At 41.5% G+C, this 24659-nt stretch overlaps 1 protein-coding gene across 1 annotated transcript in view; it reads left to right on the forward strand.

The window, feature by feature from the left end:
* The window catches only part of hmcn2 (hemicentin 2), a 54631-nt gene that overhangs the window by 15799 nt on the left and 14173 nt on the right, over positions 1 to 24659 (forward strand). Inside the window, exons 21-38 of the mRNA XM_068309903.1 lie at positions 14230 to 14389; positions 16776 to 16903; positions 16976 to 17227; positions 17295 to 17378; positions 18163 to 18354; positions 18426 to 18556; positions 18684 to 18828; positions 19464 to 19590; positions 19666 to 19823; positions 20358 to 20636; positions 20716 to 20852; positions 23142 to 23292; positions 23372 to 23575; positions 23647 to 23760; positions 23834 to 24021; positions 24111 to 24207; positions 24292 to 24453; positions 24545 to 24658. Coding sequence (XP_068166004.1) covers positions 14230 to 14389; positions 16776 to 16903; positions 16976 to 17227; positions 17295 to 17378; positions 18163 to 18354; positions 18426 to 18556; positions 18684 to 18828; positions 19464 to 19590; positions 19666 to 19823; positions 20358 to 20636; positions 20716 to 20852; positions 23142 to 23292; positions 23372 to 23575; positions 23647 to 23760; positions 23834 to 24021; positions 24111 to 24207; positions 24292 to 24453; positions 24545 to 24658 — 2823 coding nt within the window. The remainder of the gene's footprint in view (positions 1 to 14229; positions 14390 to 16775; positions 16904 to 16975; positions 17228 to 17294; positions 17379 to 18162; positions 18355 to 18425; positions 18557 to 18683; positions 18829 to 19463; positions 19591 to 19665; positions 19824 to 20357; positions 20637 to 20715; positions 20853 to 23141; positions 23293 to 23371; positions 23576 to 23646; positions 23761 to 23833; positions 24022 to 24110; positions 24208 to 24291; positions 24454 to 24544; position 24659) is intronic.

Raw genomic sequence — 24659 nt, forward strand, 5'->3', positions numbered from 1 at the left:
CAAAAAAACATATTTTAGACTGACCCATTGAAAGAAATATTTTCAGACCAACCAACTGACCGAAAAAAAAGGTGTCTTTTTTAGTTTTTTTAGGTTTTTTTTTAGGTGGACCAACTGAAAAAAATTGTTTTAAATGGACCAAACAGAGAAAATTTTTGACCAACTGACCAAAAAAATAAATAAAAATTTTTGACCGACTGACTGGAAAAAAAATTTTTTTAGGAAAAAATGTTTTTTAGGCCAATCGACCAGTTTTTTTTACACTAACCAGCTTATCGAAGACATTTTTTTCAGACCTATTTAAAAAATTTTTTAGACCAACCGACTGAAAAAAAATATTTCTTTCAGATGGACCAACTGAAAAAAAAATCTATTTCTTTGAGACAGAAAAATTTTTTTTAGGATGGACCAACCAGAAAATTTTAGACCGACTGGAAATTTAAAAAAAATTTTTAGACAGATTGACCGGAAAAAAATTGTTTTTTAGACTGACCAACCAAAAGACAACATATTTAGACTGACCGACCGAAAAAAATATTCATAGACTGACCAACCGGCTCCCCAAAATTTTTTTAGACCAACCAATCAAAAAAGAAATGGTTTAGACTGACCAATCATCAAAAACAAATAAATGTCTTTAAGATGGCCCGACTGGAAAAAAAAACATTTTTAGAGCAAACGACCAACTCTAAAATTTTTTTCTTACATTGACAAACCTACAAAACATATTTTTTTGGAGAACGACCAACAAAACATTTTTTTAGACTGACCGACCGACTAAAGAAAATTTTTTTAGACCATCCGCACAAAGATTTTTTTTCTTAGACCAACCATCAAAAAAAAACTTTTTTAGATGGCTTGACTGGAAAAAATTTTTTTCAGACAGATTGACCAAAAAAACAACTTTAGATCAGCAGACCGAAAAAAATATTCATAGACTGACCGGCCGGCCCCCCCAAATTTTTTTAAACCAACCAACCGAAAAAAAATGTTTTAGACTGACGGACCATAAAACAAAAACATTTTTTGACTGTCTGCCCAACTAAAAAAATTCTTTAGAGGAACCCACCGACCAAATAAATTTTTAAAGACGACCGACCAACCAAAAATTTTTTTTTCCTTAGACTGACCAAACTACAAACAAAATTTTCTCAGACTGACTAACAAAACATTTTTTCAGACTGACCAAAGACCGACTAAAGAAAGTTTCTTTAGACCGACCAAACAAAAAAAAAAATTTTTTTTAGACAGTCCATCTCAAAAAAAATTTTTTAGGCTGTCCGACTGAATAAAAATATATTTTTTAGACGACCCGACTTTTTATATTGACAGACCAACTAAAAAAAAATTTTGTTTGATGGTTCGGTTGGAAAAAAAAGGTTTCTAGAACAACTGAAAAATGAATACATATTTTGTTTTAGACTGACCAACCAACAACAAAAACCCAACTTTTTTGAGACAAATTTTTGTAGACCAACCAATTGAAAAAAACATTTTCTTAGACTGACCGACCGACTAAAAAAAATTTTTTTCTAGTCGACCCAACTTTTTTATATAATTGGACCAACTAAAAAATTTTTTTCGATGGTTTGACTGGAAAAAAAATTTTTTTTCACCGACCGAAAAACGAAAAAATATTTTTTTAGACTGACCAACCGACAAAAAAAAAATTTTTTAGATGGCTCGAATGTAAAAAGTTTTTTTAGACCGCCCAGCAAAACATTTTCTTAAACTGACCGAAAAACGAAAATAAAATTTTTTTTAGACTGACCAACCTAAAAAAAATTGTTTTTTAGACCGACCGAAAAACGAAAAAAAAAAGTTTTCAGACTGACCAACCTAAAAAAAAATTTTTTTTTAGACCGACTGAAAAATGAAAAACTATTTTTCTTAGACTGACAAACCGACAAAAAAAAAAATTTTTTTTAGATGACCTGACTGGAAAAAACATTTTGTTTTAGACCGACCGAAAAACGAAAAAAAAATTTTTTTTTAGATGGCCTGACTGGAAAATAAATATTTTTTAGACTGACTGAAAAACCCTAACCCTAACCCTAACCCTAACCAACCCAAAAAAAAATTTTTTTTTTAGACCGACTGAAAAATGAAAAACTATTTTTCTTAGACTGACCAACCGACAAAAAAAAATTTTTTTAGATGGCCTGACTGGAAAAAAAATGTTTTTTTAGACCAACTGAAAAACAAAAAAAAAAAGTTTTTAGAGTGACCAGCCTAAAAAAAAATGTTTTTAGACCGACCGAAAAACGAAAAAAAAATTTTTTTAGACCAACCTAAATAAATTTTTTTTTAGACTGACTGAAAAAAAAAGAAAAAATGTTTTTAGACTGACCAACCTAAAAAAAATTTTTTCAGACAGACCGAAAAACGAAAAAAAATTAGACTGACCAACCTAAAAAAAAACTTTTTTTAGATCGACTGAAAAATGAAAAAATATTTCTTTTAGACTGACCAACTGACCAAAAAAAAAAATGTTTTAGAGTGACCAGCCTAAAAAAAAATGTTTTTTAGACCGACCGAAAAACGAAAAAAAAAATTTTTTTAGACCAACCTAAAAAAATTTTTTTTTAGACTGACTGAAAAACGAAAAAAAAAAGTGTTTAGACTGACCAACCTAAAAAAAATGTTTTTTAGACCGACCGAAAAACGAAAAAAAAAAAGTTTTTAGAGTGACCAGCCTAAAAAAAAATGTTTTTTAGACCGACCGAAAAACGAAAAAAAAAATTTTTTTAGACCAACCTAAAAAAAATTTTTTTTAGACTGACTGAAAAACGAAAAAAAATTAGACTGACCAACCTAAAAAAAAATTTTTTTTAGATCGACTGAAAAATGAAAAAAATTTTTTTTAGATCGACTGAAAAATGAAAAAATTTTTTTTTAGACCGACCAAAAAAATTTTTATTATGGTGGGATTTGAACCTATGCTGTCTGCACACCTGCTCAGCGCCTTAACAGGCTGAGCCACCTGCATCCACACATAGAAAGTGTGTGTTTGAGCATGTCACATTTTCATGTGATAAAGCAGAGTGACCAACCTAAAAAAAAACGTTTTTTTAGACCGACCGGGAAAAAAAAAAATTTTTAGACCAACCGAAAAACGAAAAAAAAATTTTTTCAAACTGACCAACCTAAAAAAACATTTTTTTTAGACCGAATGAAAAACGAAAAAAAAAAATTTTTTTAGACTGACCGACCTAAAAAGATATTTTTTTTAGACTGACCAACCTAAAAAAAATTTTTTTCAGACCGACCGAAAAACGAAAAAAAATTTGACTGACCAACCTAAAAAAAAATTTTTTTTAGACCGACTGAAAAACCCTAACCCTAACCCTAACCCTAACCCTAACCAACCCCAAAACAAAATTTTTTTTTTAGACCGACTGAAAAATGAAAAACTATTTTTCTTAGACTGACCAACCGACAAAGAAAATTTTTTTTAGATGGCCTGACTGGAAAAAAAATGTTTTTTTAGACCAACCGAAAAACAAAAAAAAAAAAGTTTTTAGAGTGACCAGCCTAAAAAAAAAAAATGTTTTTTAGACCGACCTAAAAAAAATTTTTTTTTAGACTGACTGAAAAACGAATAAAAAAAGTTTTTAGACTGACCAACCTAAAATAAAATTTTTTAGACAGACCGAAAAACGAAAAAAAATTAGACTGACCAACCTAAAAAAAAATTTTTTTTAGATCGACTGAAAAATGAAAAAATATTTCTTTTAGACTGACCAACTGACCAAAAAAAAAATGTTTTAGATGGCTCGACTGGAAAAACATTTTTTTTTAGACCGACCAAAAAAAATTTTTTTATGGTGGGATTTGAACCTATGCTGTCTGCACACCTGCTCAGCGCCTTAACAGGCTGAGCCACCTGCATCCACACATAGAAAGTGTGTGTTTGAGCATTTCACATTTTCATGTGATAAAGCAGAGTGACCAACCTAAAAAAAAAACGTTTTTTTAGACCGTCCGGAAAAAAAAAAAATTTTTAGACCGACCGAAAAACGAAAAAAAATTGTTTATAGAGTGACCAACCTAAAAAAAAATGTATTTTTAGACCGACCGAAAAACGAAAAAAAATTTTTTTCAAACTGACCAACCTAAAAAAACATTTTTTTTAGACCGAATGAAAAACGAAAAAAAAAAATTTTTTTAGACTGACCAACCTAAAAAGATATTTTTTTTAGACTGACCAACCTAAAAAAAATTTTTTTCAGACCGACCGAAAAACGAAAAAAAATTTGACTGACCAACCTAAAAAAAATTTTTTTTTAGATCGACTGAAAAATGAAAAAATATTTCTTTTAGACTGACCAACTGACCAAAAAAAAAATGTTTTAGATGGCTCGACTGGAAAAACATTTTTTTTTAGACCGACCAAAAAAAAATTTTATGGTGGGATTTGAACTTATGCTGTCTGCACACCTGCTCAGCACCTTAACAGGCTGAGCCACCTGCGTCCACACATAGAAAGTGTGTGTTTGAGCATTTCACATTTTCATGTGATAAAGCAGAGTGACCAACCTAAAAAAAAAACGTTTTTTTAGACTGACCAACCTAAAAAAAATTTGTTTTAGACCGACCGAAAAACGAAAAAAAATTTGACTGACCAACCTAAAAAAAAATTTTTTTTAGACCGACTGAAAAACCCTAACCCTAACCCTAACCCTAACCAACCCAAAAAAAACATTTTTTTTAGACCGACTGAAAAATGAAAAACTATTTTTCTTAGACTGACCAACCGACAAAAAAAAATTTTCTTAGATGGCCTGACTGGAAAAAAGTTTTTTTAGACCAACCGAAAAACAAAAAAAAAAGTTTTTAGAGTGACCAGCCTAAAAAAAAATGTTTTTTAGACCGACCGAAAAACGAAAAAAAAAATTTTTTAGACCAACGTAAAAAAAAATTTTTTTTAGACTGACTGAAAAACGAAAAAAAAAGTTTTTAGACTGACCAACCTAAAAAAAATTTTTTATTAGATCGACTGATAAATGAAAAAATATTTCTTTTAGACTGACCAACTGACCAAAAAAAAAATGTTTTAGATGGCCCGACTGGAAAAAAATTTTTTTTTAGACCGACCAAAAAAAAATTTTTTATGGTGGGATTTGAACCTATGCTGTCTGCACACCTGCTCAGCGCCTTAACAGGCTGAGCCACCTGCGTCCACACATAGAAAGTGTGTGTTTGAGCATTTCACATTTTCATGTGATAAAGCAGAGTGACCAACCTAAAAAAAAAACGTTTTTTTTAGACTGACCAACCTAAAAAAAATTTGTTTTAGACCGACCGAAAAACGAAAAAAAATTTGACTGACCAACCTAAAAAAAAATTTTTTTTAGACCGACTGAAAAACCCTAACCCTAACCCTAACCCTAACCAACCCAAAAAAAACATTTTTTTTAGACCGACTGAAAAATGAAAAACTATTTTTCTTAGACTGACCAACCGACAAAAAAAAATTTTCTTAGATGGCCTGACTGGAAAAAAAAGTTTTTTTAGACCAACCGAAAAACAAAAAAAAAAGTTTTTAGAGTGACCAGCCTAAAAAAAAATGTTTTTTAGACCGACCGAAAAACGAAAAAAAAAATTTTTTAGACCAACGTAAAAAAAATTTTTTTTTAGACTGACTGAAAAACGAAAAAAAAAGTTTTTAGACTGACCAACCTAAAAAAATTTTTTTATTAGATCGACTGATAAATGAAAAAATATTTCTTTTAGACTGACCAACTGACCATAAAAAAAATGTTTTAGATGGCCCGACTGGAAAAAAATTTTTTTTTAGACCGACCAAAAAAAAATTTTTTATGGTGGGATTTGAACCTATGCTGTCTGCACACCTGCTCAGCGCCTTAACAGGCTGAGCCACCTGCGTCCACACATAGAAAGTGTGTGTTTGAGCATTTCACATTTTCATGTGATAAAGCAGAGTGACCAACCTAAAAAAAAACGTTTTTTTACACCTACCGGAAAAAAAAAATTTTTTTAGACCGACCGAAAAACGAAAAAAAATTGTTTCTTGAGTGACCAACCTCAAAAAAAATGTATTTTTAGACCGACCGAAAAACGAAAAAAAAAAATTTTTTTAGACTGACCAACCTAAAAAGATAATTTTTTTAGACTGAACAACCTAAGAAAAATTTTTTTTAGACCTGCCGAAAAACGAAAAAAAAATTTTTTTTAGATGGCCTGACTAGAAAAAAAATATTTTTTGGACCGACCAAAAAATGAAAAAAACGATTTTTTTAGATTGACCAACCTAAAACAAAATATTTTTTAGACCGACCGAAAAACGAAAAAAAAATTAGACTGACCAACCTAAAAAAAAATTTTTTTTAGACCGACCAACCTAAAAAGATAAATTTTTTAGACTGAACAACCTAAAAAAAAATTTTTTTTAGACCGGCCGAAAAACGAAAAAAATAATTTTTTTAGATGGCTTGACTGGAAAAAAAATATTTTTTAGACCGACCGAAAAACGAACAAAAATTTTTTTTAGACCAGCCGAAAAACGAAAAAAATAATTTTTTTAGATGGCTTGACTGGAAAAAAAATATTTTTTAGACCGACCGAAAAACGAAAAAAAAAAGTTTTTAGACTGACCAACCTAAAAAGATAAATTTTTTAGACTGAACAACCTAAAAAAAAATTTTTTTTAGACCGACCGAAAAAGTAAAAAAAATTTTTTTTTAGAGTGACCAACCTAAAAAAAATGTAATTTTAGACCGACCGAAAAACGAAAAAAAAAAATTTTCAGACTGACCAACCTAAAAAAACATTTTTTTTAGACCAAATGAAAAACGAAAAAAAAAATTTTTTTAGACTGACCAACCTGAAAAGATAATTTTTTTAGACTGAACAACCTAAAAAAAATTTTTTTTAGACCGACCGAAAAACGAAAAAAAAATTAGACTGACCAACGTAAAAAAAAATTTTTTTAGACCGACTGAAAAATGAAAATATATTTCTTTTAGACTGACCAACTGACTAAAAAAAATTTTTTTTAAATGGCCTGACTGGAAAAAAATTTTTTTTAAGACTGACTGAATAATGAAAAAATAGTTTTTGTAGACTGACCAACCTAAAAAAAAATTTTTTTTAGACCGACCGAAAAACGAAAAAACCCCCAATTTTTTTAGACTGACCAACCTAAAAAAAAAATTTTTTAGACCGATTGAAAAATGAAAAAAAATTTTTTTTAGACTGACCAACCTAAATAAAAAAATTTTTTAGACCGACCGAAATACGAAAAAAAAAAAGTTTTTAGACTGAACAACCTAAAAAAATTTTTGTTTGACCAACCGACAAAAAAAAAAATGTTTTAGATGGCTCCTCTGGAAAAAAATTTTTTTTAGACCGACCAAAAATTTTTTTTATGGTGGGATGAGTGGGATTTGAACCTATGCTGTCTGTACACCTGCTCAGCGCCTTAACGGGCTGAGCCACCTGCGTCCACACACAGAAAGTGTGTGTTTGAGCATTTCACATTTTCATGTGATAAAGCAGTGACCAACCTAAAAAAAAACGTTTTTTTAGACCGACCGAAAAAAAAAATTTTTTTTAGACTGACCAACTTAAAAAAAAATTTTTTCAGACCGACTGAAAAATGAAAAAATATTTTTTTTAGACTGACCAACCTAAAAAAAAAAAATGTTTTAGATGGCTTGACTGGAAAAAAATTTTTTTTTAGACCGACCAAAAAATTTTTTTATGGTGGGATGAGTGGGATTTGAACCTATATTGTCTGCACACCTGTTCAGCGCCTTAACAGGCTGAGCCACCTGCGTCCACACACAGAAAGTGTGTGAGCATTTCACATTTTCATGTGATAAAGCACTTAAAGAAAATGCTCACTGCTGGGATTTGATCCTACATCCCTTGACAAACACCTGATGATCAAGGGTGATCCTACTGAACTCTTCAGGAGCTCTGGCAAGTTTGGTTGGATGTTGTATTTATTATTCACAGCACAGTGGAGAAAATCAAAAGGCAGACAGCTGGATTTGATCCTATGACCTCAGATCTCTGAGTTCCTCCTGTCCTCTTATCTCTCTGAGCTAACCCTCCAGCTGTTGTGGCTTGGTTTGGAACTTGTATTCATGGTGTTCACAGCCCTGAAGAGAACCCAGAACATCATGACATCAGGACTGTTCTTCATCCTCGCTGTGGGGGGAGGAAATGGAACGTGTCCCAAAGTTACCACAGGTGGAGGAAACATGAATAAATATTTTTTTTAGACTGACCAACTGACAAAAAAAATTTTTTTAGGTGGCCTGACTGGAAAAAAAATATTTTTTAGACCGACCGAAAAATGAAAAAATATTTTTCTTAGACTGACCAACCGAAAAAAGAAAAAAAAATTTTAGATGGCCTGACTGGAAAAAATTTTTTCTTTTAGACCGACCGAAAAATGAAAAAGAAAATTGTTTTTAGAGTAACCAACCTAAAACCTAAAACCTTTTTAGACCGACCGAAAAACGAAGAAAAAGTTTTTTCAGACTGACCAACCTAAGAAAAATTTTTTTTTAGACTGACCGAAAAACAAAAAAAATTTTTTTCTAGACTGACCAACCAAAAAAAAAATGTTTTAGACTGACCAACCAAAAAAACATTTTCTTTTAGACCGACTGAAAAACGAAAAACAAACAATTTTTTGAGACTGACCAACCTGAAAAAAAATTTTTTTTCAGACCGACCGAAAAACGAAAAAAAAAAAGTTTTTAGACTGGCCAACCTAAAAAAAATTTTTTTAGACCGACCGAAAAATAAAAAAAAAATTAGACTGACCAACCTAAAAAATTTTTTATTTTAGACCGACAGAAAAATGAAAAAATATTTCTTTTAGACTGACCAACTGACCAAAAAAAAATTTTTTAGATGGCCTGACTGGAAAAAAATGTTTTTTTAAAGACTGACTGAAAAATGAAAAAATATTTTTTTTTAGACTGACCAACCTAAAAAAAAATTTTTTTAGACCGACCGAAAAACGAAAAAAAAAAAAGTTTTTAGACTGAACAACCTAAAAAAATTTTTTTGGACCAACTGACAAAAAAAAAATGTTTTAGATGGCTCGACTGGAAAATATTTTTTTTTTAGACCGACCAAAAAATTTTTTTATGGTGGGATGAGTGGGATTTGAACCTATGCTGTCTGCACACCTGCTCAGAGCCTTAAAGAAAATGCTCACTGCTGGGATTTGATCCTACATCCCTTGACAAACACCTGATGATCAAAGGTGATCCTACTGAACTCTTCAGGAGCTCTGGCAAGTTTGGTTGGATGTTGTATTTATTATTCACAGCACAGTGGAGAAAATCAAAAGGCAGACAGCTGGATTTGATCCTATGACCTCAGAGTTCCTCCTGTCCTCTCATCTCTCTGAGCTAACCCTCCAGCTGTTGTGGTTTGATTTGGAACTTGTATTCATGGTGTTCACAGCCCTGAAGAGAAACCAGAACATCATGACATCAGGACTGTTCTTCATCCTCGCTGTGGAGGAGGAAATGGAACGTGTCCCAAAGTTACCACAGGTGGAGGAAACATGAGCAAAATGTTTATGTAACCAGGTTGAGGAAAAACAGTTAGTCCGTCTAAAAAAAGGTTTTTACCATTCGGTCGGTCTATAAAAAATTTTTTGGTTGGTCTATCTAAAAAAAGGTTTATTTTGTCGGTTAGTCTAAAGAACTTTTTTTGGTACATCGGTCTAAAAATTTATTTTTTGGTTGGTCAGTCTAAAAAAGGTTTTTTTGTGATCTTTCGGTCTGTCTCAAAAAAAAGAAAGTTTTTGGCTTTTGTTAGGTTTAACAAAAAAATTTTTTGTTGGTTGGTCTAAAAATATTTTTTTCATGTCAGGCGGTCTAAAAAATTTTTTTTGGGTCTGTCAGTAGGTTTAAAAAAAGTTCTTGGTTGTTAAGTCCATCTCAAAAAATGTTGTTTTTTTTGGTCGTTCGGTAGGTCTAACAAAATGTTTTTTTTCGGTTGGTCCGTCTAACAATATATTTTTTCTGACAAAAATGTATTTTTATCTAAATTTTTTTTTTCCGGTCGGTTGGTCTAAAACATTTTTTTTCTGGTCACTTAGTTTATAATTTTATTTTTGATGGTCTTTTATGCAATTTCCGGGATTATTAAAGTATCTATCTATCTATCTATCTGAAAATATGGGGGGGTTTTTTTGGTCAGACGGTCTTTTTTTTCTGTTGGTCTATAAAATGTTTTTTTGGGGCGGTCTACAAAAATTATTTTTTAGTCGTTAAGTCTAAAAAATAGGTTGTTTCGGTTGGTCGATCTGAAAAAAAAAATTTTTGGTTGGTCAGTCAGACTATAAAATTTTGGTCAGTTAGTCATTCCTTCGGTCCGAATTTTCATTTTTTTTTGGTAGGTTGGTCTAATTTTTTTTTTTTCCGGTCAGTTGGTCTATAAATTTTTTTTCAGTCGGTCAGTCAAAACATTCTCTTAGGGGTGTCGGTCGGTCTAACAAAATTTTGTTTTTGTTCTGATGGTCACTGTAAAAAAACTTTTTTTTTTGGTCAGCCAGTCTAAAAAAAATTTTTTTTCTGGTTGGTCAGTCTATAATTTTTTTTCTTTAGTCAGTGGGTCTAAAATATTTTTTTTTCGGTTGGTCCATTTCAAAAACTTTTTTTTTTCCTTTCCGGTCGGTCTGTAAAAATTGATTTTGGTTGGATAGTTGGTGTAAAAAAAATGTTTTGGTACATCGGTCTAAAAATTTGTTTTTTGGTTGGTCTGTCTAAAAAAGGTTTTTTTGTGATTTTTCGGTCTGTCTCAAAAAAAATGTTTTTGGCTTTTGTTAGGTTTAACAAAAAAAATTTTTGTTGGTTGGTCTAAAAATATTTTTTTCCAGTCGGTCGGTCAAAAAAATTTTTTTGGGTCTGTCAGTAGGTTTAAAAAAAGTTTTTTTCCAGTTGGTCCATCTGCAAAAAAGATTTTTTAACAGTCTGTCGGTTTATAAAAAATTTTTGTTTGGTCAGTCAGTCTAAAGAAAAATTTTTTCTGGTTGATTGGTCTACAAATTTTTTTTTGGGACATTGGTCTAAAAATTTATTTTTTTGTTGGTCTGTCTAAAAAGAGTTTTTTGGTTGTTCAGTCCATCTCAAAAAATGTTTTTTTTTTGGTCGTTCGGTAGGTCTAACAAAATGTTTTTTTTCGGTTGCTCCGTCTAACAATATATTTTTTCAGACAAAAATGTATTTATATCAGAAATTTTTTTTTCGGTCAGTTGGTCTAAAACATTTTTTTTCTGGTCACTTAGTTTATAGTTTTATTTTCAGATGGTCTAAAAACTATGGGGTTTTTTTTTTTGGTCAGATGGTCTTTTTTTCTGTTGGTCTATAAAATGTTTTTTTTTGTCGGTCTACAAAAATTATTTTTTAGTCGGTAAGTCTAAAAAATAGGTTGTTTTTGTTGGTCGATCCGAAGAAAAAATTTTTGGGTTGGTTTTTGGTCGGTTGGTCATTCCTTCGGTCCGAATTTTCATTCTTTTTTTGGTCGGTTGGTCTAATTTTTTTTTTTCCGGTCAGTTGGTCTATAAATTTTTTTTCAGTCGGTCAGTCAAAACATTCTCTTAGGGGTATCGGTCGGTCTAACAAAATTTTGTTTTTGTTCTGATGGTCACTGTAAAGAAAATTCTTTTTGGTCAGCCAGTCTAAAAAAATTTTTTTTCTGGTTGGTCAGTCTATAATTTTTTTTTTTGGTCAGTCGGTCTAAAATTATTTTTTTTCCGGTCAGATGGTTGTTCAGTCCTTCTCAAAAAAATGTATTTATTTGGTCAATCAGTTGGTCAGAATAAAAGTGTTTATTTGGTCAGTTGGTGTAAAAAAAATTTTCGGCTGGTCAGTCTAAAAAAAAATTTTTTTCTGGTTGGTTAGTCTAAAAAATTTTTTCTAGTCAGTCGGTCAGTTTCAAAATATTTCTTTTGTTTTTCGGTCGGTCTACAAAAAAATTATTTTAGTTGGTTGGCTGGTCTAAAAAATATTTTTTTTGGTCAGTCCATTAAAAAAATGTTTTTCATTCGGCTGGTCAGTGTAAAAAAAACCCACAATTTTTGGTTTGTTGGTCTAAAAAAGTATTTTTTAATTTTGTTGGTCGGTCGGTCTATAAAAGTTGGTTGGTCCGTCTAACAATATATTTTTTCAGACAAAAATGTATTTTTAATCTGAAAATTTTTTTTCCGGTCGGTCGGTCTAGAACAGTTTTTATTCGGTCAGCTGGTCTAAAACATTATTTTTCTGGTCACTTAGTTTATAATTTTATTTTCAGCTGGTCTAAAAATATGGGTTTTTTTTTTTTTTTGGTCAGATGGTCTTTTTTTTCTGTTGGTCTATAAAATGTTTTTTTGGGTTAGTCTACAAAAATTATTTTTTAGTCAGTAAGTCTAAAAAATAGGTTGTTTTTGTTGGTCGATCTGAAGAAAAATTTTTTTGGGTTGGTCAGTCACACTATAAATTTTGGTCGGTTGGTCATTCCTTCGGTCCGAATTTTCATTTTTTTTTTGGTAGGTTGGTCTAATTTTTTTTTTTGGTCAGCCAGTCTAAAAAAATTTTTTTTTTTTTAGTCATTCGATCATATTCAAAAAATTTTATGTGTTTTTTCGGTCGGTCTACAAAAAAAACTTTTAGTAGGTTGGTTGGTCTAAAAATATTTTTTTTCGGTTGGTCCATTTCAAAAACTTTTCTTTTTCCTTTCCGGTCGGTCTGTAAAAATTGATTTCGGTTGGCTGGTTGGTGTAAAAAAATTTTTTTTTGCTGGGCGGACAGTCACTGTTTTTTTGTTTTGTGGTGTTTCGGTCTAAAACATTTTTTTGGTTGGTCGGGCTAAAAAAAGTTTTTTTTGGTCAGTTGGTTAGTCGGTTGTTGGTCTAATAAAATGGGAGGTTGTCAGTCGGATGGTTGGTTGGTCTAAAACAATTTTTTTTTTCATTTGGACGGTCAGCGTAAAAAAAAAACTTTTTGGTTGGTCGGTCATTCTAAAAAACATTGTTTTTTCGGTCCATCTATGAACCCCAAATAGAAGTTTTCTTGGTCGGTTGGTCTAAAAAATATTTTAGTTTTGGTTGGTCGGTCTAAAAAAATTTAGCTTTTTTCGGACAGTCGGTCGGTCAAAAAAATTTGGGGTGTTTTTCGGTCAGATGATCAATCAGTCAGTCAGTCTACAAAAAGTTTTTATTCAGTCGAATTGTCAGTTGGTCTAAAAAATTATTTGTGATCGGTCAGTCTAACAAGAATGGGTTTTTTGGTCGGTCAGTCGGTCAGTCGGTTGTTGGTCGGTCGGCACAAGAGAAAGTTCTTTTCCAGGGTTGGAGTTAGGTTTAGAGCTAGGGTTAGACTTAGACCTAGGGTTAAAGTTAGGTTTAGATCTAGGGTTAGACTTAGACCTAGGGTTAAAGTTAGGTTTAGATCTAGGGTTAGACTTAGACCTAGGGTTGGAGTTAGGTTTAGATCTAGGGTTAGACTTAGACCTAGGGTTAAAGTTAGGTTTAGATCTAGGGTTAGACTTAGACCTAGGGTTGGAGTTAGGTTTAGATCTAGGGTTAGACTTAGACCTAGGGTTAAAGTTAGGTTTAGATCTAGGGTTAGACTTAGACCTAGGGTTAAAGTTAGGTTTAGATCTAGGGTTAGACTTAGACCTAGGGTTAAAGTTAGGTTTAGATCTAGGGTTAGACTTAGACCTAGGGTTGGAGTTAGGTTTAGAGCTAGGGTTAGACTTAGACCTAGGGTTAAAGTTAGGTTTAGATCTAGGGTTAGACTTAGACCTAGGGTTGGAGTTATGTTTAGATCTAGGGTTAGACTTAGACCTAGGGTTAAAGTTAGGTTTAGATCTAGGGTTAGACTTAGACCTAGGGTTAAAGTTAGGTTTAGATCTAGGGTTAGACTTAGACCTAGGGTTGGAGTTAGGTTTAGATCTAGGGTTAGACTTAGACCTAGGGTTAAAGTTAGGTTTAGATCTAGGGTTAGACTTAGACCTAGGGTTAAAGTTAGGTTTAGATCTAGGGTTAGACTTAGACCTAGGGTTGGAGTTAGGTTTAGATCTAGGGTTAGACTTAGACCTAGGGTTAAAGTTAGGTTTAGACCTAGGGTTAGAGTTGGAGTTAGGTTTAGGGTTAGGATTACAGTTGGATACTCTACGGTTTGGCGCCGGTCATGTGACCCAGGAGGGTGCCGGGGGGGTCAGACCTTCATCTCTCCTCCTCTTCTCCAGCCGTGCCGACGATCTCGGGTGTGAGTGGTTACGACAACGCCGTGAAGATGGCAGCAGAGGTGGGGGCCGAGATCGTTCTGCCGTGCGAGGCCCTGGGGAGTCCCTCCCCACTGGTGACGTGGAGCCGAAATGGACAGCCTATCCCCCCCGTCACCGCCGGGTGAGTCCAGACCAGGTCCAGTAAGACTAGTTAGACTCAGCTTAACTTCAGCTCTTTGAAGCTGGCAGCAGTGGGGGGGGCAGCTGCAGCCTGCCAGACAGCTGCGTGGGGGGGGGGGGTTGACAGGAGAGGAGATACCCCCTGCCCCCCCCTGAGCTGCAGCAGCAGTAAGAAAACACGCTGGAGCGTCTGATGAGAATAACACGTCTGTGGGAACGACCCCCCCCCAACCTGTGGAAACAAGCATGCTGTGTGGATTCATCCCAGCCACTCTGTGGGTCACCGGAAACCACCAAGGGGGGGGGAAATGACTTAAAGCGGGGGCGGTGGGACTAGCATGGAACAGGCTGGGGGGGGGGGGGTCTGGATCTGTTCACCCAGACCTGATCCTGATGAGGCCAGTTTGTCCTCAGTTAGTCTGAGTAATGGGGCGGGGGGTTGTGTGTGTGTGTGTGTGTGGGGGGGGGGGGGGGTTCAGGTTGACTGCCGGTATCTCCCAATACTGGCCGTTGTTGCCCCCGCCTCCTGAAACACCCCGAGGAGTTAACGTCCTGCTAACATAGAGGAGTCTTTGTTCCTGCCCCCCCCGGCCCCCCGGCCCCCACCCCCCCATGTTATTGTTATATTTCAGACACACTTATCTGAGATAAATCACTGCGCTGTGTTTACACGGCTGCTCATTATGCATTCATGCAGCTGGACGGCTTCTGGAGCACTTCAGCCCCCCCCACACACACGCCCCTCACCCCCCCTCACAGACGCTGACCTACATTCACTAACCTGCAGCTGGTTTCTCTACAAATCCTGCCTTTAGCGGCGGAGGTCAGCGAACGTCCCCGACTGACACGAGACGGGCAGCGGCGCCTACTTCCTGTTCCGCCCCAATAACACCGGCTACTTCCTGTTCCGCATCCTTAACGCCGCCTACTTCCTGTTCTGCCCCAATAACACCGGCTACTTCCTGTCCCGCATCTGTAACACCGGCTACTTCCTGTTCCGCATCTGTAACGCCGGCTACTTCCTGTCCCGCATCTGTAACGCCGGCTACTTCCTGTCCCGCATCTGTAACACCGGCTACTTCCTGTTCCGCATCTGTAACGCCGGCTACTTCCTGTTCCGCATCCGTAACGCCGGCTACTTCCTGTTCCGTATCTGTAACGCCGGCTACTTCCTGTCCCGCATCCGTAACGCCGGCTACTTCCTGTCCCGCATCCGTAACACCGGCTACTTCCTGTCCCGCATCTGTAACACCGGCTACTTCCTGTTCCGCATCTGTAACGCCGGCTACTTCCTGTTCCGCAACCGTAACGCCGGCTACTTCCTGTTCCGCATCCGTAACGCCGGCTACTTCCTGTTCCGTATCTGTAACGCCGGCTACTTCCTGTTCCCCATCCGTAACGCTGTCTCTGAAGCGATGAACCCTCGCTCGTTGCTGCACGTTTTCTTGCCTTGATTTTTGAGTTGTGACCTTCCCCACGGTGGCGTCATCGGGTCAGGCTCCGCCCCCCATAACGACTCAGCGGGGAGACGACGCGTCCTGGACGCGGCCCCGACCCTCAGCGCTTTATTTGTTCAGCAGCTCCATCCATCACACAGCAGACAAACAGTTCCCACGGGGCGTGACGTGTTTACAGATGTTTCTGAGTGATCCGCCGTAAACCACTTGAACTCTCCTCGCTAACAGCTAGGCTAACAGCGTTAGCAAAAGCCCACCAGGAGGAGCAGGAGGCCTGCTGGGAAGAGACCGTCCGAGAGTCTCTTGAGACTATCCGACCCAGACTCTTCAGGTACGCGGACTCAGTGATCCCGCCCACCTGAACATGGTCACCTTCTTCAGGATGGGGGGGCGTGCTAACGATTTTAGCCTCCAGGCTACGGTTTGCCTTCAAACCGATCTGGAGACGTTGGAGGATCTAGAGTCTAGATTCTAGACGGAGTCCGTTGAGAACCCATTAGTCACCGTCTGATCCAGGAACACAGGTGTGGACAGGGGCGGGGCCACAGGTGTGGACAGGGGCGTGGACAGGGGCGTGGACAGGGGCGTGGACAGGGGCGTGGACACATCCCAACACTTTGACAAACTGCTCCAGACTTGTACACCTCATCCGGTTTGTTTCCACGCCGATGACACGTCTCATCAGCCGCTGGCAGGGGGGCGGGTTGGGGGGCGGAGCATCCTGGATCTGTTTACGGGAACCGTTTTCATCAAGTCAGCGTCTAAAGTAGAAACGGAAGCAGACGTACATCAGCAGGATCATCCGGGCAGACATGGCGTCCGACACCGGCGTGCCCATTCATGAGCTCACACACCCCAGCGGTTGTGTTAACACACTCACCAGCTGTTTCCCTCCGTTCTCTTGACCTCTGACCCCTGACCCCCCCACAGGTTCACCGTCCTACCGTCGGGGTCCCTGAGGATCACTGACGTGCGCCTGATGGACAGTAAACGCTACACCTGCACCGCCCAGAACCCGGCGGGCAACGCCTCCCTCAGCTACCAGCTCCACGTTCAGGGTAAGCCCCGCCCCTTCCTCCCAACGCGTCCCCAGCAGCTTTAAAACCTGACTTCACCTGGTGTGACCCCAGCCAAGCCCAGGATCCAGCCGGCCCCGCCCCTCCTCAAAGCCCTGATTGGTCAGACGGTGGCGCTGCCGTGCGCGGTCCAGGGAGAACCCGCCCCCGAGGTCAGCTGGTTCCACGAGGGACGTCCCGTCGGGATGAAGAACGAGACGCCGCTCCGGATCGAGCGGGTGGCCCCGGACCACCAGGGGGCGTACCGGTGCGTGGCCCGGAACAGCGCCGGGGAGGAGGCCCGCGAGGTCCGGCTGGAGGTCCTGGGTGAGTCTCCGATGTCTGACGTCACGCCTCCGCCGGCGGCGCCTGACGCCACTTCCTGTCCTCGCAGAGGCGCCGTCCTTCGCCCAACCCGGAGACGCCGTCATGGAGGAGGTGGCGAACAGCGAGGTCATCATCCCCTGTCCCGCTGAAGGTAGGAAGCGACTCAGCGCTGAGTCAGCGCCGGACGCATCCAAGCAGCATCAGAACCGCGTTAGAACACGCGTTAGAAGCCCCGCCCCCCCATTGGGAGGCGGGGCTTCCTGTCATCCCGTCTCCGCCGTCGGGTTTCACCGTTCACCAGACGAGCGTCTGTCATCAGACGCCTCCGTGCCGACAGGTACTGTTTGTGTGGAGTGTCGCCATGGCAACCACCTCCCCGAGAGGAGGCGGGGGTTCAGCCGAGCAGCAGCTGGAGCATCCGTCTGCCGCCGCCGCTCGGCTCAGCCACATCTGGTTTCCTGAGCGCTGAGGCATGCTGGGAGAGGAATCCTAATTACAGGCCGCCGCCAGCAGACGGGGGGGGTTGGGGGGGGTTGGGTGGGGGGGTACCAGGAAACAACAGGAAGAGGAAGACGTTCAGGAGCGACCGTGTTCCTCACGGTTCGCTCGTGAAAACGTGACGATTTATAGCGGAAACGTGTGAAAGAGATGAAATAAAACGGATAAACTGCTCTAATGACGCATCGACGTCGCCACGGCAACAACCCCCCCCCCCCCCCCCCGAGGCGCTCTAATGGTGAACATGTGCTCCAACAACCTGACGAACGTGCGTTCAGTCCACTGGTAACACCTGTTTGTTCTCCGCTCCCGCCGCCGCCGCTCGGACTGCTGGGTAATAAATCTCGTTGGGGGGATTTGAAAAGCTTCTCCCCAGGACCGTGTGTCGGCCGCGATCAATAACAGTCAGGTTTAACCCCCCCCCCCCCCCCCTGCAGGTTCACCTCCTCCAAAGGTGCGCTGGTTCAAGAACGGCCTGGAGATTCGTCCCGGCCAATCAGAGCTCTCGGTGGGGCGTGACGGGGGGCTGGTCATCAGCGCGGCGACCGCCGGCCACAGCGGCGACTTCAAGTGCGTGGCGACCAATGAGGCGGGGTCTGTGGAGAGGAAGACGCGGCTGAAGGTCACCGGTGAGGAGCGGGCGGCGGCGCGTCCCCCTCGCCTCCGACCGGATTCAAACCCACAACCTTTTGTGTCCCAGTTCCCCCCGAGATCCAGGACGACGGCCACCCCCCCAACCTGACCGTCACCCTGAAGCAGCCGCTGACGCTGGGCTGCGACGCCTTCGGGATCCCGCCCCCCACCATCACCTGGACCAAAGACGGCCACCCTGTGAGCATCCCTACCCACAATCCCTTTCACCTCCATGTGCACGCATCCTGTTGATATCTGAATGTACACCGCCCCCAAGTGGTCACTCTTCTAATCACGCGTGGCGTCCGTGTGTCACATGATGCAGGTGGGCGGTCCCGGGGTCTACCTGCAGAACGGGGACCGGATGCTGAGGATCTACCGGGTCCAGCAGGAACACGGGGGGAGCTTCTCCTGCACGGCGGAAAACTCTGCTGGGGAGGCACGGAGACAGTTTAACATCGTGGTGCAAGGTGAGTCAGAAACCAGTGTCACTCTGGTTTCAGTGTGAAATATGGGGGTGAAAGCGACACCCCCATAGAACCTACAGGAAAGTTGAGGTGGGATCAGGTGTGAATCAGGTGTGGATCAGATGTGGATCAGATGTGGATCAGGTGTGGATCAGGTGTGGATCAGGTGTGGATCAGGTGTGGATCAGATGTGGATCAGGTGTGGATCAGGTGTGGATCGGGTGTGAATCAGGTGTGAATCAGGTGTGGATCAGGTGTGAATCAGGTGTGAATCAGGTGTGAATCAGGTGTGGATCAGGTGTGGATCAGATGTGGATCAGGTGTGGATCAGATGTGGATCAGGTGTGGATCAGGTGTGGATCAGGTGTGGATCAGGTGTGGATCAGATGTGGATCAGGTGTGGATCAGGTGTGGATCAGGTGTGGATCGGGTGTGGATCGGGTGTGAATCAGGTGTGAATCAGGTGTGGATCAGGTGTGAATCAGGTGTGAATCAGGTGTGAATCAGGTGTGGATCAGGTGTGGATCAGATGTGGATCAGGTGTGGATCAGATGTGGATCAGGTGTGGATCAGGTGTGGATCGGGTGTGGATCAGTTGGATTAAGGTTACCTCTCCAGGTGTGTATTTACCGCTGCAGCTCCACCGGTGATCTCTGGCGCCCCCCAGCTGCAGGAGCTGACCGTGGCGCTCGGCCAGGAGGTGGAGTTCCAGTGTCGGGTCAGCGGGCGCCCGGCGCCCCGAGTGGAGTGGAGCCGCGACGGAGAGTAAGAGTCCGTTCATCGTGTGACCTTTAGCGCTGGAGGTTCTGGACTGATCCACCGTCCCGTCCCCCCCTCCAGGGTCCTGTCCCGGGAAGGAGACCCCCACGTGGAGTTCCTGGAGGAAGGGCAGGTGCTGAAGGTGAAGGCGGTCCGACTGCGGGACCGGGGGGTCTACCAGTGTCTGGCCAGCAACGACGCGGGAACGCAGATGCGCCAGTTCAGACTCACCGTTCAAGGTCTGACCCGAGACCTGTACCTGAGACCTGTACCTGAGACCTGTACCCCAGACCTGTACCCCAGACCTGTACCCGATACCTGTACCTGAGACCTGTACCCCAGACCTGTACCCCAGACTTGTACCCGAGACCTGTACCCGATACCTGTACCCCAGACCCGAGACCTGTACCCCAGACCTGTACCCCAGACCTGTACCCGATACCTGTACCTGAGACCCGTACCCGATACCTGTACCTGAGACCTGTACCCCAGACCTGTACCCCAGACTTGTACCCGAGACCTGTACCCGATACCTGTACCCCAGACCCGAGACCTGTACCCCAGACCTGTACCCGAGACCTGTACCCGATACCTGTACCCCAGACCCGAGACCTGTACCCCAGACCTGTATTCAAGACCTGAGCCCAGACCCAACGGGACCAGATCAGGGTCTTTATTTCTTTAGACTCATGAACTTTACTCTTGACTTGCCTGAGGACCTGCATGAGAGCGTTAGCCTGAATCGTTAGCACATGACGGGTGTTTCTCTCCAGCCCCCCCCAGCATTAAAGGCTCCGGGGAGCCCTCAGAGGTGTCCGTGGTCCTGGGCTTCTCCACGGTCCTCTCCTGCGACGTGGACGGCTCACCTGCGCCCAGCATCACCTGGCTAAAGGACAACCAGCCCATCGTGTCCAGCCCCCAGCTGACGTACACCCGGGGGGGGCGGGCGCTGAGGCTGGGCTCGGCTCGCGGCGACAGTGCCGGCCTCTACACCTGCAGGGCCACCAACCCGGCTGGCGCCGCCGTCAAGCAGTACCTCCTGAGTGTTCTGGGTGAGGCGCCTCGGCAACGACCCCAACGGAGAGGTCAGCTGACCCTTCAATGACGCGTCTGTTTGTTTCCTGTCTGCAGTCCCCCCCCAGATCGAAGGGGAATCATCAACGTTTGGGGGTCGGGAGGAGAAGGTTCGGGTCAACGGGAGTTTGACCCTCTCCTGCCTGACCAAAGGCTTCCCTGAGCCCACGGTCCATTGGTTTAAAGACGGACAGGTGGGTGTCGGAGCCTCAAACGTTTAAAGCAGGGGGGTCAGACTCATCTCCACTGGGGGCCACATCAGCATCACGGCTGTCCTCACAGGGCCAGAAGTAACTAATAAATGTAACTAAATGTAACTCAGTGTAATGTAACTAAATGTAACTACTCCTTAATGTAACTAATAAATGTAACTAAATGTAACTCAGTGTAATGTAACTAAATGTAACTACTCCTTAATGTAACTAATAAATGTAACTAAATGTAACTCAGTGTAATGTAACTAAATGTAACTACTCCTTAATGTAACTAATAAATGTAACTAAATGTAACTCAGTGTAATGTAACTAAATGTAACTACTCCTTAATGTAACTAATAAATGTAACTAAATGTAACTCAGTGTAATGTAACTAAATGTAACTACTCCTTAATGTAACTAATAAATGTAACTAAATGTAACTCAGTGTAATGTAACTAAATGTAACTACTCCTTAATGTAACTAATAAATGTAACTAAATGTAACTCAGTGTAATGTAACTAAATGTAACTACTCCTTAATGTAACTAATAAATGTAACTAAATGTAACTCAGTGTAATGTAACTAAATGTAACTCAGTGTAATGTAACTAAATGTAACTACTCCTTAATGTAACTAATAAATGTAACTAAATGTAACTCAGTGTAATGTAACTAAATGTAACTACTCCTTAATGTAACTAATAAATGTAACTAAATGTAACTCAGTGTAATGTAACTAAATGTAACTACTCCTTAATGTAACTAATAAATGTAACTAAATGTAACTCAGTGTAATGTAACTAAATGTAACTACTCCTTAATGTAACTAATAAATGTAACTAAATGTAACTCAGTGTAATGTAACTAAATGTAACTACTCCTTAATGTAACTAATAAATGTAACTAAATGTAACTCAGTGTAATGTAACTAAATGTAACTACTCCTTAATGTAACTAATAAATGTAACTAAATGTAACTCAGTGTAATGTAACTAAATGTAACTACTCCTTAATGTTAAATAACTGGATTTCTGACTGATTCTAGTTCCAAACATTACAGTTAGACAGAAAAAACATGTTTGTTTGTTTCTCTGTTCTAACATAAATCCTTTTCATTTGTCAGGTTATTAAACCCACAGAACTCCATCAATCAAGGATCAAACTATCAATCAATAAAGAAAAATAACATCAGACACAAGTTAGGACATTAATTGTGGGAAATGTAGTTTTTGGTCAAAGCACACTTTTGACCTATTTATTTTTAGACTCTGAGCTTTAATGCTCTAATGGTCCACAGAAAATGATGTGGGGGGCCACATTAAATCAATCCACTGGACTTTAAGAACGTTTCTTGAAGATGTTTCACCTCTCATCCAAGAGGCTTCTTCAGTTCTAGTGATGTCAGCTCTAGATCTAGTGAAGATGAGAGGTGAAACGTCTTCAAGAAACTTCTTAAAGTCCAGTGGATGGATTTAAACAGCTTTAGGTAACTGTGACCTGGATAACTGAGAACCTGCACAAAGACCGTTGAAGGTGGTTTTGGTGGAGCGAGCTCAGCCTCTGCTGGTACCCAGTATAAATTACAGCAGCTTCCTGTCGAGTCTTTGCTAGCAAGCTAATGGGAAACACATGGAGGTGAGGTCTGGTGATCAAATATGAAGTAAAATAGTGTAATAATGCAGTTTTTCCTTCACCTGTGGTGTTTATAGAGCAGTCTAGCGTCTAGCATTACGTATGTGTGCCGGGCCTCTAATGGGGGGCAGCAGGACTTATTTGGAGATTAGGTGGATTTTGGATTCATGCAACATTTTTATTTTTTTCTGGCTGTGGTTTTGTTAGATTGATTTGACCTTTCTGTAAAACACAATAAAGTCTGGAATCGGTTTTAAAAGCCAGACGTTTAGTCTGCCAAGGCTCCAGATGGAGTTGTGCTTATTATTGGACCTTTCACCAGCGCTCATGCTAATACCCCTCGTGTGTTAAAGTGAGGTTAAACCAGTGACAGACGATCCAAAGAGATGTTGTCGCTAAGGTTCCCCACATTCATACTCGATACAGGGCCCCTACATTACCCATAATGCAATCCACCGCCAGAAAAGTCACCATGTGGTTAGCGAAGACCTTGACCTACATTTCAATCGCTGCTCATCACTGCTGTTGGGTCTGTGTGGCACGGAGCTAATATAGATGCTAGCCTGTTGAACAGATGCTAATGCTAATGCCAGCAGCAGGACTTCTTTCTGGAGTAAGGCCTCAGACTACATCTGAATTCTTTTTTGCCTGTAGCTGCTGACGGGAAACGTCCACGCTGGCATCCAGGAGAAGGAGCACCGCCTCCTCATCGACGGCGCCATGTTGACCCACGAGGGTCAGTACACCTGCGTGGTCACCAACTCCGCTGGCGAAGACAAAAGAGACTTCCACGTCACCGTTCAGGGTGTGTGATTAACTTTCCCCTTAACGACAAACGTTCTAGCGTTAGTCGTACGGACCTTAACCGGACTCTGTCCCTGCAGTTCCTCCGATCTTCCACCGGGTGAACAACCGAGAAGCGTCCTGGGGCCTGGGACACGAGGGTGACACGGTGGAGAAGCTGGAGGTGGTGCTGGGCCACCCTATCATCCTGTCCTGTGAGAGCAACGCCATCCCCCCGCCCGAGCTCAGCTGGTCCAAAGACGGGCAGAGACTCGCCTCCGGGGACGGGATGGTGCTGCTGCCAGGTAGAGGGAGCTACTTCCTGTGTTCTTCCTGTGGGTGCTGAATTGTCCTGGACTGATGTCCGTCCTCTCAGGTGGACAGGTGCTGCAGATCCCCCGGGTGCAGAAGGAGGATGCTGGGCGGTATACGTGTCAGGCGGTCAACGAAGCTGGGGAGGACCACAAGCACTTCGAGCTGGAGGTCCTAGGTAAGCCAGAGACGGACTTCCTGTCTTTGTGGTAAAAATGCCCAGAAGGTCTAAAATAAGGTCACCTTCCCAGTCCCGCCTGTGATCCTGGGAGCATCAGAGGAGTTCATGGAGGAAATGGGGGCGGTGGAGAACAGCACGGTGGTTCTCCACTGCGACGCCACCGGACACCCCGCCCCGGTCGTCTCCTGGATCAGAGATGGGCGGCCGGTGATCGAAGACACCCGACATCACGTCAGCGAGGATGGGACTCAGCTGCAGGTCAGTCCCCATTAGACCCTCAACCCGGTTTGGAATCAGGTCTCAGACCGGTTCTGGTGTGTAAACGGATCCACCCAATCCCGTTTCAGCTCCTCAGCGTCCAGGTGTCGGACATGGCCGGGTACCTGTGTGTCGCAGAGAACAAGGTGGGGATGGTGGAGAAGCTCTTCAGTCTGACCGTTCAAGGTAGCCCAACGCCTGCCGCTACCTGTTTGCTAGCTTGTCATCGCTCCTGGCGGGGTTTCCTTACCAGAGGTCATGTGGTTTCAGTGCCTCCCACAATCCACGGCCTCAGGGACGAGGAAGTCAGCGTCATCGAAGGCCACATGGTGTCACTGCTGTGCGACGTCCAGGCGTACCCTCCACCAGACATCACCTGGACCAGAGATGGGCAGGTCCTCCACTTCAGCAGCGGCGTCCACATCCTGCCAGGTCAGACCTGGAACACCTGAAGTCAAACCCATGTTAGTGTCTGATAAGAGGACAGAAATGACCTTTAACAAGTCTCTACCCTGTCCCTCAGGGGGCCAGATGCTGCAGCTGCCCCGGGCCCGCCTGGAGGACGCGGGGCAGTACGTCTGCACCGCCACCAACTCAGCCGGCCAGGACCAGAAGAGCATCATCCTCAGTGTTTACGG

This window comes from Antennarius striatus, chromosome 3 (assembly GCF_040054535.1).
Source record: "Antennarius striatus isolate MH-2024 chromosome 3, ASM4005453v1, whole genome shotgun sequence".
Classification (NCBI taxonomy): domain Eukaryota; kingdom Metazoa; phylum Chordata; class Actinopteri; order Lophiiformes; family Antennariidae; genus Antennarius; species Antennarius striatus.